Genomic DNA, 20,410 nt, shown 5'->3' with positions numbered 1-20,410 from the left:
AAAAAAAAAAAAAAAAAAAAAAGACAGAGTCTCACTGTGTAGTAGTTCAGACTTGAACTCACTATGCAGCTCAGGCTCAGTCTGGAACTCCCAGTGATCCTCCTGCCTCAGCTTCTGCAGTGCTGAGATTACAGACATGCGCCACCATGCCCAGCTGTCCAAAGCAATCTTGAAAGAGAAGACCAAAATTCTAAGGTTTATACCATTTGACTTTAAGACTTATAACATTAATCAAGACAGTGGAGGGGCTGGGGATTTAGCTCAGTGGTGCAGCCACCTGCTTTGCAAGTGCAAGGTCCCAAGTTCGATCCCTGTACAAAAATAAAAAGAAGAGAAGAAAATGAAGGGAGAAAATATTTGCAAATCATGCATCTGACAAAGGACTTAGTTCAGAATACACAAAGAACCCTTATAACTCAAGAATTAGACCTAAAAAAAAGACCCATCATCCAATTTTGAAATTTTGGGGTGAAATGGTAATGGTGTTAGGCAATGAACCCAGGGCCTTGTGAATGCTAACCAAGTACTTTCCATTGAGCTACAGCCATAGCAGTCACAACCCAGTTAGCGGGTGGGGTGGGTACCAGGGATTGAACTCAGGACCTTGTGCTTGCAAGGCAGGTGGTGGAACCACTGAGCTAAGTCCCCGGCCCCTACAACCCAATTTTTAAAAATGGGCAAAAGAAGCCAGGCATGATGGTGCATGCCTAAAATCTCAATACTTGAAGCAGTACTGCAAGATCAAGCCAGCCTCAGCTTTGTAGTGAGACTGTCTATAAATAAATAAATGTGGTGTGTACAAAAGATAGTGAAACCTGGTAGTGTATGCCTATAATCCCAACACTCTAGAAGGCTAAGGCAAAAGGAACACAAATTTAGAGTCCAACCTGGCAACTTAGTGAGATGTTATTTCAAAAAAAGAGGGTAAGAGTAAGGTAGTTCAGTGTAAAGACCTCAGGTTTATTCCCCAGCAGTGCATTTAAAAAAACAAGCCAAGAGTGGTGTCGTATGCCTATAATCCCAGCACTCGGGAAGCTGAGGCATGAGGATCACCATGAATTCAAGGTCAGCCTGGACTACACAGTAAGACTGTCTCAAAAAAATAAGGCAGCTGTGGTGGGAGTCCCTGCACTGCAGAGGCTGAGACAAGAAGATCACCACAAGTTCAAGGCCAGCCTGAACTACATAGCAAGACCCTGTCTCAAATCCCTCCAAATAAAAAATATAAAAAAAACAAAAACAAAAACAAAATGAATGCCAAACATTTGCACAAATATTTTACCAAAAAATAAGCACAAAGAGAGATCGGTAATTACATTAATGACTAATTACATCACCAGTCATTAGGAAAATACAAATTAAAACCAAACGAAAACACTTCACACTCACTAGAATGGTAATAATCCAAAAGACTGACTAGTATAAATTCCAAGTATTAGCAAGAATATAGAGAAACTGAAGCCTTTACATAACACCGGTGAAAAAGTAAAATAAATAATAGAGCCACCTTGGAAAACAGTTTGGCAGCTTCTTAAAATGTTAAACACACTTACCATGTGACCCAGCAATCCCACTCCTAGATATCTATACAAAAGAAATGAAAACATGTCCACATTAAAACCTGGACATGAATGGTCATAGCAGCATATTACAAGACAGCCAAAAATAGAAAGTAATTCAAATATCAACCAGTTGGATGAATGGATGCATGAACAAAATGTGGTACATCCATACAAGGAAAAATCATTATTTAGCAATAAAAAGGAACATACTACTGATGTATGATAAATAAATCTTGAAAACATTGTTAAAGAGGAAGAACCAGCTAAAAAAGACTATGTAAAGATACATAAAATTTCCAGAAAAGGCAAATATAGAGCAGTGGCAGTGAACCTTTGGCACAAATGCCACAGCAGGCTGTTTGTTATCACTGAAATCTCTAAAAGGTCTGCCATCACTGCTCTAGAGAATCAATAATTACCTGTGGCTAAGAATAGAGATTGCTAATAGACACAAGGGAAATGTTCCAAAACTGGGACTGTGATGATGGCCGGACCATGTACTTGTGAAGTAGACTTGGTGCCAGTGAGCTAAATCCCCAGCTCAGAATGGTACACTTTAAAATGGATGAATTTATGAGCACTTTTCCTCTGCCACGCCCCTCAACTGCGCTGTTTTTATGTTGGGGTCAGTCATCATTGAATCCTCTCAAACTGAGAATTAGGTGGTTGTTGGGTATTTTGTTTCAGTGGCAGGAAAGCTGACTATTACAAAAACCTTACCAGATTTCTTTTAAAATTACTTTGATAATTATAAAATTGAGAATATTTGTATTAAAAAGGCTTAGAGTTCACAAATGCCTCATGTTTAGAAATGGAATGTTTAATCGAGTCTCTTAGAAAATTACATTTTTTTTTCTTTTTTGAGACAGGGTCTTGCTATGTAGTTTAGGCTGGCCTTGAACTCACTATGTAACCCAGGTGGCCTTGAATTCCTGCAGTGGCATGGAGTCTCTTAAAATTATAAGGGCAATGGCTCAGCATTTGGCGTGGTGGCACAACACTCAGAGGCTGAGGCAGGAGAATCACTGCAAGTTCAAGGCAGCCTTAGCTACACAGTGAGTTCAAGACCAGCCTGAACTACACAGTGAGATCCTCTCCCCAAAAAAGAAAAAACAAAACAAAACAAAAAACCAACCAACCAAACAAACAAACAAGCAAGCAAAAAAACCTGAGTAATGGCTAAGAAGGCTTCAGGGGCTTTTCATATCATATGAAATGGGAGGTTCCCTTCCCTGCCTGTGTGTACTGATTTTTCTCCAGTGCCAGAACCTGGAGTGGTAAGAGATATCAGATTGTGGCTGTTGTTTGAATTTTTACATTCAAAATGTAAACGAACACAATGACCCAGCAATTCCTCTTGTACAAACTGGTCCTGCAGGAATACTTGCATTACCATGCATTGATATATGAAAGTACATTCAGTGTTGCTTGTAATACCGACAGCTAAAATTTTTGAAAATCTAACTGTTCACTGATTTAGAGTTCTTTAATTAAACAGTATACCACCCCTCAAAAATAAAGTACAACAGACAAATTTAATAGTATAAAAAAATGCTTCAATACAGTTGACAGGCAGATGACAGGTAAGCAATGAGACAGTGAAAGACAAGAAATTATACAATCTGGAGTAAGTATATGGATGCTGACTGTACAATTTCTTAAACTTTTTGCATGTTTCTAGTTCACTCTTTTTTACTTAGAATCCTCAAAATGAAAATTTCCCCTTTAGAGTTAAACACAGTTTTGACTAAAGGTTAGCCGATTACACATTGTGAATTCTAGCATAAGGTCATATCATTTCTACACATAGCTACAATGGTGATAACTTCAGTGTTGGCTCTGGCTCTCTCAATCTTTGAGACCACATTTTCTTAAGTGTTCTACTGGATGCTCTGCTCCCACTTTGCCAATGCCCTAAATGCCACTGTTCTACAAGGCACAGCTCTTACTATTTTCACTTCTGGACTACCTCTGATCAATCACACTCAAGCCTAAACCTTAGACAATGTCAGGCATGGTGGCACATACCTGTAATCCCAGCACTTGGGAGGCTGAGGCAGGACGATTGCAGTTGAGTTCAAGGGCAGCCTAGGCTACTTATTAGGCTGAAAGCCAGCCTGAACTACATAGCAAGACCCTGTCTCCCAAAAACAACAATAAACTTTAATCACTGTGTGAACATAAGCTCCCCCCAAACCAAGAACTCCCCACTCTCTCATTTACTAGGAACTGAGAAACAGTTTAAATGTACAAGTTGGGGGAGAGGAGGCAAGTGAGCACTGGTATAGAGTTCACGAAAGAATAAAGGTGCCCTCAAATCATTGTGTGGCCTACAGAAGGCTTTCACAGGGACAAAGATAGGATCAGAGCAAAGGCCAAGTGCAGCCTATCTGCCCTACCTTTCTTCTCTTTTCCCCTGAGCCCTCAAAATGTGTATTACAATGAATTAGAAGCCGATGAAGAGTTTTCCTTCCAGCCTGAAGGACTGTGGGGTTGACTCTGACAATGTTCTGCATTACCCAAAGATTTTCTCACAGAGCTGTAATGAAGAGTTTAGAAGCTATCACCAACAAGCAGTTCTTGACTTGGTTAACAATACACAAATCCATTACCTCAGCATTTTGTACCGTGTTCTGGAACCATTTTCTTTCACAATCTAAGGGGTTTTATTTATTTGAGACAGGATCTTGCTATCTAGTCCATGCTGGCCTTAAACTATGTAGTTCAGGCTGGCCTTGAACTCATGGTGATCTTCCTGCTTCAGCCTCTTGAGTGTTGGGATTACAGGCATGTACCCCAGCTTCAAACAGGTTTTAGAGATAGAAGGAATGAAAAGTTGCTTAAAATGGGAACTACTTTAGACAAAATTTCTGAGTATCTATGGCCTCTGACCCACTCACTACAAGGAGACAGTCACCAGGATTCAAACTATAGTAGGGTAACTCTAAAAGCAATCTGGAGTCCAGTGTGCTGGCACATGCCTGTAATCCCAGCACTTGGGAGGCGGAGGCAGGAGAATCATCACAAGTTTGAGCCAGGGGTACAGAGTGAGTCAAGGACACTGAACTATTTAGTGAGTCCCTCTCTCAAAGACAACAAACAACAACAAACAAGCCCCAAAATGAAACAAAACTCTTAACATTCTGTGGTTATTTCCTATTTTCAACTTTATTTAGTGCATTATTTTCTCCACTAAGTCCCTAAGCAGAAAGCAAACTATGTTGAAATCATTTTTCAAATCACAAGTCCCAAATCTACTAGAAGTGTGTTGGCAAACAACAGCTATAAATTTTTGATTTCCACCAAACCCCTCCCTCTAAAAAAAAAATACAAGTAAACCTCTATTAAAAATCTCAGTCAGTAGAACAAGCTTTGAGTCCCGTGCCAAAAGAATTTGAAATATCAGAGGAAGAAAAATCCTGCCACTGAAAGAAACTATAAAGACAACTGCCATTCAGGACCCTTTCTAACACAAAACCAACCTCTGGGACAAATGTTTTAAGAGTTTCAGGAAATTTACCAGTTATTATTCAACATCCCAGAATACTTGGACAATATGCTTATTATTTACAATAATGCATAGAACACACCAATTCTATATAGGGATTCAGGCCCATACGGAATAGCTTCTGCTCCTCACAACAATTCCCCAAGGAAATCCACAAACAAGATCAGTTGCTCCATCTTTTTGTTTCCTATAGCTGGTTCAAGCTGTCCAGCCCTCAGGACAAGTTAACAAAGCTTGCAAATAGATTTCTCCCCAAGAAAAGACATCCAGCAGCCCACCACAACTGTCAACAGCCCTTCCCACACTTACCAGTGCCATAGGGAGGATGCAGCTGATGGCAGTGAGCATCAACGGCCTGAAAAAATACAGGTGGTAGTTTCAATTTTTATTTAGAATTCTTACTTGCCAACTGCCTGAAATCTTTTAAAACTACATGAATGTGTCTGCATGCTTCAGCCTGAGCCACTTCCATAATCCAATCACATTTGTTAACAAACACTAGTCGTTACTCACTAAAAAGTAAAGATGATGAAAATGAATAAACTGTAGGCCAGATTCTGGGTCTAGGATAGACAGGGATATGGTATAGGAAAATTAAACTGAAGAGATCAAGATAGATGAATTACAGTCTTGGGAGACAGAGAAGGGAGATAAGAAGGTAATGAAAGGATAAGAGGAAGACATAACACTAAGGCACAAAGGAATAGGTGAACATCAGTCTAGAACAGTGCAAAATCAGATGGGTGCGGTGGTGGAGTGGTATCCCAGAGGGCTTCTAACTGTGGGCAAATCTCACCCCTAAAGTTTAATACAAAGGGCAGGGACTTCACTTCTGTACTTCACACCTATATATTCTCAGCCTCTAAAAGGTCAACTCTTAGGCATCTCATTATAACTCTACCCCCCTTTTACTTTTTATTTATAGATCCATAGAGATAGGTCTGACTTGTAGTTGGGGCATCTACATGTTACACAAATCTGATTAACACAGTTGGAGATTTCTCACTAGTTTAATCTTACTTCTTTTCTTCCTAACTATGGTTTCCAATCAAGATTTAAAAAACAAACAAAAAAACTCCACAAATCTCTCACTCAATAAAAGATCATTTATAAAATAATGCAAAAACATAGTTAGGTGTGGTGGCACATGCCTGTAATTCCAGCACTTGAAAGGCTGAGGCAGGAAGATAACCAGGAGTTTGAGCCCAGCCTGGGCTACACAGTAAGTTCAAAGCCAGCTTGAACTACAAAGTGAGACCCTGTATCAAAAACAAACAAGCAAATAGCTAGCAAAAATATGAGTCATCATTCTTTGACCATGAAGGTAATTTTTTATAAAATAAGAAATCAGGACTGGGGATTTAGCTCAGTGGTGCCTCTACCTTCCTTACAAGTGCATGGTTGTAACAATCCCCGGTATCAAAAAAAACAAAAAACAAAAAAACCCACAATAAGACAAAAACAAAACAAAACAAAATATTAAGACCCATGTACCTATTACCCAGCTCCAATATCGTCTTGTGGTCGGCCCCACTGTGTCTCTATTCCAACCCTTCAAGTTCCTGTGAAGCAAATCCTAGCTAGTATTATCTTTTAGGTACCATTTAATTGAAAGTCCTCTGGGAAGTACTTAGTACAAAATTCTGGCTACAGCTCTTTCCAGAAATTTAACAGATTTCCAAGGGGGAGGGGCCTGCCAGGTAAACAGGATTACTACAATTCCAGTTAATGAAGATAATGTCCAACAACCACAATTACAGCAAATTCAAGTGGGAACTGCTTACAAATGAATGGCACCCAATAGGACTAAAAGGCAAATCTCCATTCTTATAACCACAAGCCCATGTTATCCAAAAATGACTTTAAAAAATGTTTCATCTCTTCTAGTTAGGCAAAAGAGAGGGAATACCAACTACATGCTAGGTAGTGCTATCCTGGTTCTCCCTTTTTCTCCAAAGGAAACACATCTTGTGTAAGAGGTCAACACATCTTAAAGACAAAGCCACAGATTCGAACAGCCAGAGTGTCTACCCCCTTAACTGCTATCCTCAACTACCCTCTTTGCTATGCACAAAACATATAATCCTGGTTTGTTTGTTTGTGTGTTTTTTGGTACTGGGGATTGAACTCAGGTCCTTGTGCTTGCAAGGCAGGCAGCAGAACCACTGAGCTAAATCTCCAGCCCCATATAACCCTGTTTTTATAATCTGTTTATGTAAAACTCCATATAAATGGAAAGAAACAGAGGAATATAATTCTTTGAGGGCAGAGATTTTTTTTTCCCTGTCTTTCTCTGACATACCCAAGCACTGGGGATGTCTGTGCCAGCACTGCAAGCACTTGTCCCTGTATGTTACCACCCTCTGCCTGTCTCCTTGTGGTCTACTGTCCAATCACCACATACCCACAACCTCCAGAGTACATGCAGGCCCCAAAGCCTTCCAAGCCCTCAGGACAGCAGTACAGGACAGATGCAGCTCCTCTGAAGAAGCTAAAAAAGGATAGAGGGCAGAGGTCTCCTGAGAGTTGCAGGAAGAGTAGAGATGCTGACATAAAGCTTGAGGAGGAAAAAAAAAAATCAAGTATATGGGTTAGAGAGAGGAGTAATAGGAAAGAATTGTTAGGATCTAATCTGGAGAAACAACGTTACATTTTTCAACAAAGATAATGAAAGGTATGTGTGCAGTAGACTTTCAGAAAAATAAGAAGTAGAAACAAAAAAGGTTTTATTATTTCTCTCTCCCTCACCATTCTAGAAAAGAAGACAAATTAAAGGTAAAGATACTTGTAGTACTTTTAAGATAGAGGACAAACTATTTTTTTTTTCCTATCTCTCTCCTTAAAACAAGAAATTTAGGAAGCACTTGTTTACTGGGGAACAATTCTTAGCCTACCCAATTACTGATGAACAACAACAAAAGTCAAATGGTTCATAAAAAGCAATTTAATGAAAAGGAACACTACCAATTAATTCTTCAGCATTATCACCAACCTTCCTACCCAGAAATTTTTTTCCAGCTCTTTTTCTAGGTTCTTCTAGTGGTTACCATCATTACTGAGTATGGCCATTACTGTCCACTAGAACCAGCTTTTATCTCCCCTGCTCTAGCCCAAACTATTTTGATATTTGAATCACTATTTTTAGTTCCTCTATTAGTTACTTCTGTAACTTATAATTTTTTTTCTTCCCTGTGGATCCAATGTCAGTCCCCTTAAGTCAAAGGAGAGAATGTTCATATATCAGGCACAAATACATTGTTTACCAACAATTACACTCTTGAAAAACGGTAGTTTTACTTGAATAACTATGTCTTACGTATAGTTTTTCTGCTGTACAGAAAAACTCTAATTGCTCTCTGTCCCTGGGAGTCTTATGGTCTCTTTACCATAATCCATTGATCTGCCAGGTTCTCCATTCTGTGTATTGCTTGGGATCTATCCCATCCTTCCCTACCTTTGAAGAAATTTTTCTTTCTTTTTTTTGTTTTTTTGACACAGGATCTCACTATATAATTCAGGCTGTCCTCGACCTCATAGTGATCTTTCTGCCTCATTCTTCTGAGAGCTGGGATTACAGGTATTCACCACCGCACATGGCTTGAAGAAAATTTTCTTGGACCCCACCAGTATTTATTTTTAAATTATGGCTGAATATTTTCCAATCTCGTTTTGTAGCCGACAATCACATGATTTCCCCCCTCCACTGGATTACTACATTAGTTTAACCATTTTTTATACTCTTTAACTTACTGCTTTTTCAACTTTATCATCAAGTAACTACTTCAAAAATGATACAAGGGAAATAAATTTTGGGAACCCTTACATGTCTGAAAACAAGTTTATTTGCATGAACAGAATTCCAGGTTCAATATTTTTTCAGGGCATTGGCTGTCACTGTTGCTGATAAGATGTCTGATTTTCTTTCTTTCTTTTTTTTTTTGTCCTGGGAATGGAACTCAGGCCCTTGCGCTTGGCAAGGCAGGTGGCGGAACTACTGAGACAAATCTCCAGCCCCGATTTTCATTTCTTGTGGAAGACCTCATGTATCTGTATGGAAACTTTTAGAGTTTCTATCTTTGTTATTGTGAAATTTTAGTGACAATTCCAGCAATGGGTCTTTGTCTTTCTAGGCAATGAGTAGACCCTTTTATTTTTATTTTTTGGTACTGGAGATCGAATTTAGGACCTTGCGCTTGTGAGGCAGGTGAAGTGCCACTGAGCTAAATCTCCGGCCAACTAAACCTTTAAAAAAAAGACTATAAATTGCTCCCCTCTTTCGATCTTGGAAATTTTCCTTTATTGTTAATACTTTCCTTTTTCAATTACTTGTTTTCACTTTCTAGAAATTTTAGTAGATGCTGGATCTCCAGATTGATCCAAATTTATCCTTTTTTATAAAAAAATATATTTTTGGGCCTGTATTTGGCAATACTGACAGATATTCTTGATTTTATCTTCTGACTAAGAAATATTTTTAATTTGGCAAATCTGTAATACATACCATGAGCTCCTTTTACTTTCTGTTCTTCATAGAATCTTTTCTTTAATAGCCTTGAGAATATTAAATAATTCATGTGTGTTTGTTACTGAGGATTGAACTCAGGGGCTTCACACTAAGATACACACCCCCAGTCCCTTTCTCATTTTTCATTTTCAGACAGGGTCTCACTAAATTGCCCAGTCAGAACTTCTACTTGCAATCTTCCTGCTTCAGCCTCTAGTGTGCTGAAATTATAGACTCAACTAAACAGACATTTTTTTTTTTGTTACCAGGGATTGAACTTGGGACATGCACTTTCGAGGCAGATGGTGACCAAGTGAGCTAAATCCCCGGCCCAAAAGTCCATTTTTAATAATAGGCAAAATTATCTATTAGTCCATTACAGTTAAAGTCAAATTTTCAGTATTGCTTTCATTTTACTCGTTTTCCTCAATGTCTGGTGATTCATGATTGGCCACTCACACTGGGAAATAAAAAGTCACACATTACATGATTCCACTCATGTGACATACAGAATAGGTAAATCCACAAACAGAGAAAAGATTAGTGGTTGCCAGTGGCAGAGGGGAGTGGGAGTAACTGCTTAGTAAATACTGCATTTCTTTTAGAGATAATGAAAACGTTTTTCTTGTTTCTTGTTCTTCTGGCAGGGTCTCACTACATAGTTCAAATTGACCTTCAATTTACTAATTAATGTAGCCCAGACTGACCTCATGATGATCCTCCTGCCTCAGCAGAATGCTGGGATTATGGGCATGTGCCACCACACCTGGCTGATAATGAAAGCTTTTTAAAACTAAATGGAGATAATAGTCTCACAACATTGTAAAGATACTAAATGCCACTGAATTGCATATTTTACTACTATTTTTTGGTACTTTCTGGTGTTGTGAATCAAAGTTTACACAAGCTAGGAACATGTGTAAGGATATTCTTTTTTTGGGTACTGGGGATTGAATTCAGGACCCTGCACCTACAGAGGCAGGTGCGGTGCCACTGAGCTAAATCCTTGGCCCAGATATTCTCTTGAGTTACACGTGTGTGTACATGCGCAATAGGAGGGACTGAACCCAGAGCCTCACACATAGTAGGTAGGCACTCTATACTGAGCTACATTCCCAGCCTTCCATTTTAAAACAAGGCCTAGCTAAATTATGTGAGCTGGGCTCAAACTTGCCCTCCTCCTGTCTCAGCACTCTGAGTAGCTGGGATTATAGGTGTGCACACCTGATGAAACTGTACACTTTAAATGAGGAAGGTCAAGAAAATGGACTTAAATTCTGTGTCTATGGTCAGAACCTGCCAAATGACAGATTTTCCTGTCACCTGATGATCTACAAGATGTGACAGAAAAATATGGTAAATGTTTAAATTTTAAAAACTTATGCGGGGCATGGTGGCACACACCTGTAATCCCAGCACTCCTGGAGGCTGATGTAGGATTGCTAAATTCGAGACCAGCCTGGGCTACATAGTGCATTCAAGGCCAGCCTGAACTACATAGCCAAACTGTCTTAAAAAAAAAAAAAAGCTGCATTGCCATTAATGCCCTTCAAAATATTCCCCTCATTTTGAACAAACGCATCCCATCACTTTTGTCACTTTTTGAAGTCTTCTTTCCCGAATGTCTTTAGTTGTGCTGTTGTGACTCCCCTGAGGTCCTGGATTAATTCAAAACAAATAACTCTCAGGGTCATTTTGGTTTTATGGTTGACTTGTTTTTGGTACCGGGGACTGAACTTGGGCCCTTGCACTTGAGAGGCAGGTGATGAGCCAAATCCCCAGCCATTTTGGTTTTTTGAGACAGGGTCTCACTATGTAATTCAGGCTAGCCTTGATTAGTCTCCTGAGTGCTGGGAGTACAGGTGTGTACAGCTTCAGGATCATTCTTCCAGGAAGATCTTCCATGCCAGGTCCAAAGAATAAGGTGGGGGAGGATATGCTGTAATGTTTTTACAAGCCTGTATTTCTGTTGAATTGGCACTAGCATCCTTGTAGTTTTGTTTTGTTTGTGACAGGGTATCACTATGTAGTTCATGCTGGACTTGAACTCACAGTGATCCTTCTGTCTCAGCCTCCAGAGTGCTGGGATTACAGGCATGCACCACCACACCTGGCTCACATTTGTTAGTTTTTTCAAGGGAGCTCACTATACATATATTTTTTGGTACCGAGGATCGAACTTGGGACCTTGTGCTGGCGAGGCAGGCAGCATGTTCACTGTATTTTTGATCAGGACTGGGGATGTGGCTTGTTGGTGCTGCACCTGCCTGGCAAGTTCAAGGTCCTGAGTTTGATCCCTGGTACTGGGGGAAAAAAGGGTTGCTCACTATATTTTTGATCAGCTCTCATAAAGACACTTATGAAAGAGAACTTCTAGAACTGCTTCTGAAAGTGGCAAGAACAATGGAATAAAAATGTTTGATGCTAGGGGTAATATCTGTGGGGGTTTAGTGGTACTACGTCTTACCACAATAAAAATTTTTATTTAAATGTTCACTGTATGTTTTGATCACATCATATATAAACAATTATTCAAACCTCAAGGGTTCCTAGAACAAAAAGTGGTATCAGCCAAATCTCATACTCATTTCTCCACAGTTTAATCTATTTCTTTCTTTCTTTTTTTTTTTTTTTGATACTGGAGATCAAACTCAGGTCCTTGTATTTGCAAGGCAGGCGGTGGAACCACTGAGCTAAATCCCCAGCCCAAATCTATTTCTTTAAAATAAGCTTTTTGTGTGTGCCTACAAATCAAGTGGGGGCAGGGTTGACAGACCTTTAATCCTAACGTTCACAGCACACTCATCTTTTCCACCCTTTATCAAATCAAACCTGCAGGATACCCTGGATCCCATTTAAAATAATGTCCCCAACATGATACCTTCCCAACTCATTTGTTTGTATTAATTTAAAACATATTTGTGCCTTTACTTTCATTTTTTTTCCCTTTTTTTTTCTTTTTTGTTTTTTTTGAGACAGAGTCTCAGTACGTAGTTTAGACTGACCTGGAACTCAATAACTCAATATGTAGTCCAGGCTGGTCTCAAACTCACAGTTATCCTCCTGCCTCAGCCTCCTGAACACTGGGATTACAGGCACATGCCACTACGCCAGGCTCACTTTCATATTAAATATAGAACGTCACCTTCCATATCTATCTTCTCCCCTCTCTCTTCCTGCCCTTCCCAGTCCTCCAGGCAACCATTTTTAAAAAAACTTTTTTTGGTACTGGAAATCAAACTCAGGACCTTGTGCTGTAGCCACAGTGCTAAATTCCTGCAGAGCTAAATACCTGGCCCTTTATTTTCCTTTCTGATAGATTAATTTGCATTTTCTAGAACTGTATATGATTTATATCATGAGTTTTTTAGTCTTTTTACGCCAATGTTCCCTCATGTGACATGCTTATTTTGAGGTTTAGCAATATTACTGGTATGAGTAGTTCATTCTTTTTATATTACTGGAGTGTATCCTGTTCTAAAAGTATACCACTATAGGTTGAGCATCCTTTATCCAAGATATTTCAGACCAAAAGTATTTTAGGTTTCAGTTTCAGGGATTTCAGAATATTTGCATAGACTTTACTAGCTAAGTATCATAACAATAAAAAACTCTCAGATTTCAAATTTTTTGATTAGGGATTCTCAGCCTCTGTGTATTCATCTTTATTTATGGGCATTTAACTTGTTTCCCATTTTTTGGCTACTGCAAGTACAACTGCTACAGAAATATAAATACCAAAATTTAAAAAGCAAACAATAAAAACAATAGAAAGGGGATGTAGTATGTGAGTGTAGTAAATCATCTTGAAGTTGAAGCCAATTAATGGTTTCCAAGAAAAGAGCTGGTGTGTTTCATAAAACTCAAAAAAGCTTTAAAACACACTGTAGTTATGAGTGCAGCTATTATTAAATAGGATGTAAGAACTCACTTTATCTTTTTTTTGGGGGGTACCAGGGATTGAACTTGGGTCCTTGTGCTTGTGAGGCAAAGCAGCAGAACCACTAGACTAAATCCCCAGCCCCTCACTTTTTTATCATGATAATGAATGAAACATAATTATATTTAGACATAAAAAACTTTACAAAATGACTCAAAATAAACTTTTATTTCCTTAAAAAAATTACAGTAAACTTATCCAACTTCTAAGCATAATCAATTTATGGCCTATTCTCACTCTGGTTATAAAACCAGTACAATTCTTTACTCTGCCATAAAGAAGGATAAGCTTGAGACATTTCTAGCTAAATGGATGCACTTTGAGACCATATACTTAAGTGAAATAAATCATACACATGTATTTAATTTTTTTTAAAAAGTACATTCTGAACATTGGTCACATCATTTTCAGCAATCAAAGAGAGTGAGCACTCCTCCCTCCTCACTTCAGTAACCTAAATCATTTCACTTCATGAAAAATTCCTTTGACAAATTGTTTCCCAGGCTGGGGATTTAATTCAGGGGCACTGCTTCTGCCTGGCAACCAAAAGGTCCTGAGCTCAACCCCTGGTACGGACGGAAGGAAGGAAGGAAGGAAGGAAGGAAGGAAGGAAGGAAGGAAAGATGGATAGATGGATGGATTGTTTCCAAATGGAAGGTAGAGTTTTGGTGGTTAAATTATCAATTTTTATATCTACTGACTTGGGTTTAACCAGTAAACACCAGGCATTTTCTTAGGTGCCCATATGCAAAGAAAAACTATTGGGCCAGGGATTTAGCTCAGTGGTTCCACCACCTGCCTCACAAGCACAAGGTCCCAAAGTTCGATCCCTGGTACCAAAAAAACCAAACAAACGAACAAACAAAAAAAGAAAAACTGTTGAAATGAATCTCAAGGAGTTCATATTATCTTACAAACTACTAATTTGCAATCCTTCTGATGCATATCAAGAAAGATGCACAAGAGCCAGGGATTTAGCTCAGTGGTTCCTCTGCCTCGTAAGCACAAGGACCTGAGTTCAATCCCCGGTACCAAAAAAAAAAAAAGAAACATGCACAAGAGCTGAAGATTTAGCTCATTGGTTCCGCTGCCTGCCTCACAAGTGCAAGGACTTGAGTTCAATCTGGTACAAAAAAAAGAAAGAAACATACACAAAGTGATCCAGACATAAGTGATGGAGTATGGAAATCAGGGAGGGCTTCACAAGAAAAGGGAGTAAAGGATAAATCTGTTTCCAGCTTGGTGAATTACAGTACCTACAACTAAGAATGAAAAACCAGGAAGCCAAGCCTGATAGGACTGGAGCTATTTCTTGTAAAAGGAGGCAAGGTAATCTAGACTCTTGGAAATAATGCCAAGAGCAATGAATAGACTGAAAAGGTCTAAAATAAGGAATAAAAGAAATGAGAATGGATAAGATGACCAGAAAAGAAACTTTTGGTCAAAGAAACAACTTTTCCATATAGAGCTCACACTTCATTCTCAGCTATGTCTGAGACTGGAGTACAGCAAAGTAGAGAGCATTTGCCTACCAAGTGTGAGGCCTTCAGTTCAAAACCCAGCACCACAGATGTGTGCATACACACAAGTATGTGCGCGCGCGCACACACACACACACACACACACACACAGCAGCTCTGTTCTCTTGTCAGGTCTCCAAACAAATCTCTCACTTATCCTGCCTCTATAGTACAGTACAGTACTTCTTGCTGATAACTTGTGGTCATCACCATGAAACGATTTGTGTTTACAAAGATTTATGATAGTTCAAAGCAAAGGAACAAAACCTAAGCTCCATATTCTGATAGTTAACATAAGTTTAAGTGAAATAGCGGTAAGGAGACATATTTCAGAAGAAACCAGATGAGCAGCTTCCTGCTTTCTCAATCTGTACATTTCTCAAATCTTTCCTACAATTCCTCCTCCTGTGGAGCAGACAACTCTAATTCCTCAAAGTTTTCCTGAAGCAGTAGAGGTAAAGACAAATTTTAAAAAATAGCCTGGGAACAGAACAAACACCAAAGCAAATTGAGAGTGCCTCAATAACAAACAGCCCAAAATTAACTAAGAACTTCATAAGAAGTGCTTGTCAACCCAGGCACAAGACCAACATAGCAGCTGACCAGAAATGCAAAAACAACCAACAGCTTATATTCTTTGTGTCTTTTTTCAGGCCACCTACTCAAATTCATTTTGTGTTTTTACTTTTATCAGACAACAGAGGCTCAGCAAAAGAAACAGTCCAGAGTATATTACCTAATATTGTACAACTATATGGGTCCCAGAACCTTGTTAATAGTGACTCCTGTCTTAGAAGCTAAGACCCACAATCCTGAGAATGCATTCTGAAGAAACCACAACAAATATTAAAACATTCCCACTGCTTCACTCTTGCCCCACCTCCACCACAACAAATGTTTGAATACAGTACTCATGTGTCAGGCATTTTACACACATTATTACCATGTTTAATACTGGGAAGGAAGTATTACATTATTTTACAGATCAGAAAACTGCAGCTGAGGAGATTTTGAAGGACTTGCCTGAGGTCATCTAATATGAAATGGGAAGAAAGGAATCAGACCCAATCATGACTGCTAGCTGAGGCTCTGAACAAAGTCCCACAGATGCAAAGGCCATACACGAAGATGCTCACAGCAATACAACCAGTCCCCAGTAACTATAACATAAGTACTCACCTAAATGTCCAATGGGAAAAGCTGGTGCAAATTATGCTTAACACGTCTTGGTATTGGCATGCCATACAGCCATTTAAAATAATTTATGAAACCAAAGTAAAAAACAGGAAAATGTTTAAATATACATAAAAATACAGAAAACATAAATACATGTGTGCAATGATTTTAAAATGTAATGTCCACCAGGACAGGTGTTTTTTGTTTTTTGAAGGGATTTAACCCAGAGCTGAATATATGCTAGGAAAGCACTCTACCACTGAATGATATATTCCCCATTTCTTTTCATTTTATTTTGTTGTAGGATCCTGTTAACTTGCCCAAGGTGGGCTTAAACTTCTGATTTTCCTGCCTCAGGCATGTGCCAAAGCCTGCCTCTGCACAGGGATTATTTTTGTTTTGTTCACAGCTCTACTGCCTGGCACATAGTAGATATTCAATACTCACAGGTTAAATGAATACAGTAATCTGTATGAATATAGTTAAGAAGCGGGGAAGAAATTTTATTTTAGATTAATGGAGACATAAATGATATTCTTCAACACTGTAGTAACATCTTGACTTTTATAAACTTAAATATAAACAAATTCAAGATTAGATCACAAGTATCAAATCATCCCTTGGTTACACAGTTTACATGGTTCCATACGTAGCGCGAAAAGCACAGTAAGACTGGAATGAAAGTTGGCCTGGAATCTAACGAAGAACTTCCTTTCTGTAAGGTGGTGAACAGGATGTGTATGGTATCAGGTGTAAAGCAATGATAAGTAAATATAATTTTGAACTAATTATATTTAAGCAATTCTCAATGTCACTCTAAACATTCCTTTTTTAAAAATAAATTTACACATCAATGAAACGCATACCTGAGTTTCAGTTTAAAGCATTGTGAAATATCTCAACATACTCATTAACAACCAATTACTTGAAACACAGGAACTTAATCTAGATTCTACTTGAATACAGGCATGCAACAAAATCTGATATCAGGTCACAAAAATAGAAATCAGACAGCTACTCAGAAATAACATTCAGTGTTACTAGGGCTCAGCTTGAAAATACTTTCCCCACAAGTAGTAACAACAACAACAAAAAACCCAAAACCATTATTTGTTGTTTTATAAATAATAATGAAATGATCTTAAAGTTCAGCTGTACCAAGATAAAGTTGATTTCATGATGAAAAGTAGTCTTCACCAGATATTATACATGTACTTGGTCTACTTAAGAGATCATGTTAAAAGTGACAAATGGGTTAAAAACTAGGTTGTTTTGAACACAGGACTACAAAGACTTGTTTTGTTTTGTTTGGTACCAGGGGTTGAACTCGGGTCCTTGTGCTTGGGAGGCAGGCCACAAAACCACTGAGCTAAATCCCCGGCCCCAAAGACTTCTGCATTGAAGAATCAGAAGCCCTGAAAATTCATTATGACTTATCCACCAAGGAGAAAAATAATCCACAAAAGTTTAGAGATTTTCTACCCACATTCTGCCAAAAAGCAAACATTAAATTTTAAAACAAATTAAAGCAACACAATAGCAGAATGGAGCATTCTAGGAAACATTTTTCCAAGCACTATACTATAGTTAATATTTCAATCCTTTTCTTCTCCTTTGTGGTACTGGGACTTGGCACTGAGCCACACCCCGACACTTTCTCTCTCTCTTTTTTTTTTTTTGTACTAGGTATCCAACTCCAGACCTTGCACTTGCAAGGCAGGAGGCTGAACCACTGAGCTAAATCCCAGGTCCATTTCTTATCTTTTTTTGAGACAGGTTCTTACTAAATTGCCCTGGCTGAACTCAAACTTGGGATCCTCTTGTCTTGGCCTCCAGAGTGCTGGAACGACAGGCATGTGCCGCCATGCATAATTTAATACAGCAAGTCTTAACATGAAAAGAACTGTAATAAAAACATTCATGAAAGGTGAGGGGTGAGGAGGAAGGGAAAGGGAAATAAGAATAAAGATATGCCATGTTCAGGAACCTAATAACCCCAATTAATGTAAACACTAAATGCTATAACTTGAGCTAAGACAAATAATACCAACAAGTATGAAAAGGGGTGCAGGGAAAATGGAGGAGGGGGTACCAGGAGGGAAGAGAAGAGGGTTAAAAAAAAAAAAAAGAGGCAGACATGGTAGCACACACCTATAATCCCAGCACTTGGGAGGCTGAGGCAGGATCATAGTGATCCTGCACTACATAGTGAATTCAAGGCCAGCCTGAACTACATAGTAAGACCCTGTCTCAAAAAAAAAGAAGAGCAACAAAAAAACCCTCACAACAATTGGCTTACTTTTTCAATCCTATATGGGAACATAAATAACAGTGTAGTTTACTATACCTTTCAAATGCTGAAGTTTCTTTCCAGCCCCTGCCCCTTCTATCTTTGTCTTTCTTTCTTTTTTGGGACAGGGTCTTACTATGTAGTTCAGGCTGCTCTTGAACTCACTATTTAGCCCAGGCTGGCCTCAGCCTCCTGAGTGCTGTGATTACAAGAATGTGCCACCATGCCTGGCTTCTTTTCCTTTTTGGGGGGTGGGTGGGTAATACAAGGAATTGATCCAGGGTCTCTGCACTAAACTACATCCAACACTTTTTATGATTTATTTTGAGAAAGGGTCTCACTAAGTCTCTAAATGGCCCCAAGCTGGGCTAAAACTTGTGATCCTCCTGTCTCAGTCACTCAGAGTGCTAAGATTATAGATGTGTGCCACCACACCCAGCTTATTCTTTTACCGTACATCTTAGTCTCTCTTTGCAGTCCAAAAAGTAATCTCATTTCCATGCTCACTGTCTTATGGGGCCTGGACTTTTACAGCCTACATTGCCTTCCATCTCACTTTCAAGATTTTCCTACTTCATCATAAACTTCATCTAGCTCACTACAGCTCCTGAAATAAGAGATCATCCAAGTGGCCCCCTCTTTGTCCAAGGCAACTGGGTGTGGCCATGAATAACATTTGCTTCTCCTGACCACATGACTAACATGATGCTGAGGAAAGTGCACTAGATGGTCCAGACCAACCATCACGAACAAAAGCCAGTCATGATGCTGCATGGGCTGCTTGGAACTTTACACAGCTAGGCCAATGCCTCAAGTTTCATGAAATAATATTAATAGAATTCACTTAATAACTGACAAAATTCTTCTGGGTATATTTTGCCATAAAACTCCTATAATTAGGAGAAAGGATTTCTTTAGTCTGTAACAGTAACAATCTTTGTTAAGTTAACAAACTTTAAAGGCAACTTTAAAGACTTATATGAACATTAAAAATACCTATTCATCAGACTTTTCCTCCTTTCTACTCCGATAACACAATACCTCATTTGGCAATAATCTCATGCTAGCTAGATAACAGCTGTTTTGTTACTACTTGAATATCTGTAGGTTTTCCTCTCATAACAGGCATTTTCTCTGTTCTGTCCTAAGCTCTTGATTGGCTCTGCTGGCATGTTCTTTTTTTTATTTGAGACAGGGTCTTGCTTTGTAGTTCAGGCTGGCCCCCAAATCACTATGTAGCCCACTCAGGCTAGCCTTGAACTCATAGCGATCCTCCTGCCTCTGCCTCCCAAGTGCTGGGATCACAGGTGTGCGCCACTGTCCCTCCTAGGTATATTCTTTTTTTAAATAGTCTTATTCTTGCACAGGTCCCAGTACACATATAGAATGCTACCTTCTAATACCTGGGCACTCACCTAAAAGTTCACTATCTCAGAAAATTGGAATTTTTCTATTTAATAGACTGCAAGCTGGGCATGGTAGTTCATGGCTATAAGCCAAGCATTCTGGGAGGTTGACACAGGAGGATCTCAAGTTCAAACTCAGATTGAGTTTGATTGGTGACTTAAGAGAAATCTTCTCTCAAAATTTTTTAAAAAGCCAGGGATTTAGCTCAGTGGTGCCACCGCCTGCCTCCCAAGCACAAGGTCCCAAGTCTGATCCCTGGGACCAAAAAAAGGGGGGTGGGGTGAAAGTAGGGCATGTAGTTCAGTGTAAAGGTCCTGAGTTCAATCCCCAAGACAAAAAAACAAAACAAAACAAAATAACAAAAAACTTAAAATCTCAAAAGACAATAAAAGGTTTAAGTTTATGCTATATTATAGCTCATGTTTAGACAACTTGCCAAGACACTTATTTCTATTCGTATAGCTGATTTAATTTAATCTTTTTTTTTTTTTTTTTTTTTTTTT

The 20,410-nt window shown here is 38.9% G+C and overlaps 1 protein-coding gene across 4 annotated transcripts in view; it reads right to left on the bottom strand.

The window, feature by feature from the left end:
- Positions 1-20,410, bottom strand: part of Arih2 (ariadne RBR E3 ubiquitin protein ligase 2) — a 58,732-nt gene that overhangs the window by 27,482 nt on the left and 10,840 nt on the right. The window contains exon 2 of one of the 4 annotated variants that reach the window (XM_010615624.3): positions 5,380-5,425. The exons of the other annotated variants lie outside the window; for them this stretch is intronic. Coding sequence (XP_010613926.1) covers positions 5,380-5,418 — 39 coding nt within the window. The 5' untranslated portion in view covers positions 5,419-5,425. The remainder of the gene's footprint in view (positions 1-5,379; positions 5,426-20,410) is intronic. 4 annotated transcript variants of the gene reach the window in all.

Source organism: Fukomys damarensis, unplaced genomic scaffold, assembly GCF_012274545.1.
Source record: "Fukomys damarensis isolate Sample0158 unplaced genomic scaffold, DMR_v1.0_HiC HiC_scaffold_37, whole genome shotgun sequence".
Classification (NCBI taxonomy): Eukaryota; Metazoa; Chordata; class Mammalia; order Rodentia; family Bathyergidae; genus Fukomys; species Fukomys damarensis.
Note: the sequence above shows the minus strand (reverse complement) of the source record. Positions and strands in the feature narration are given on the sequence as shown.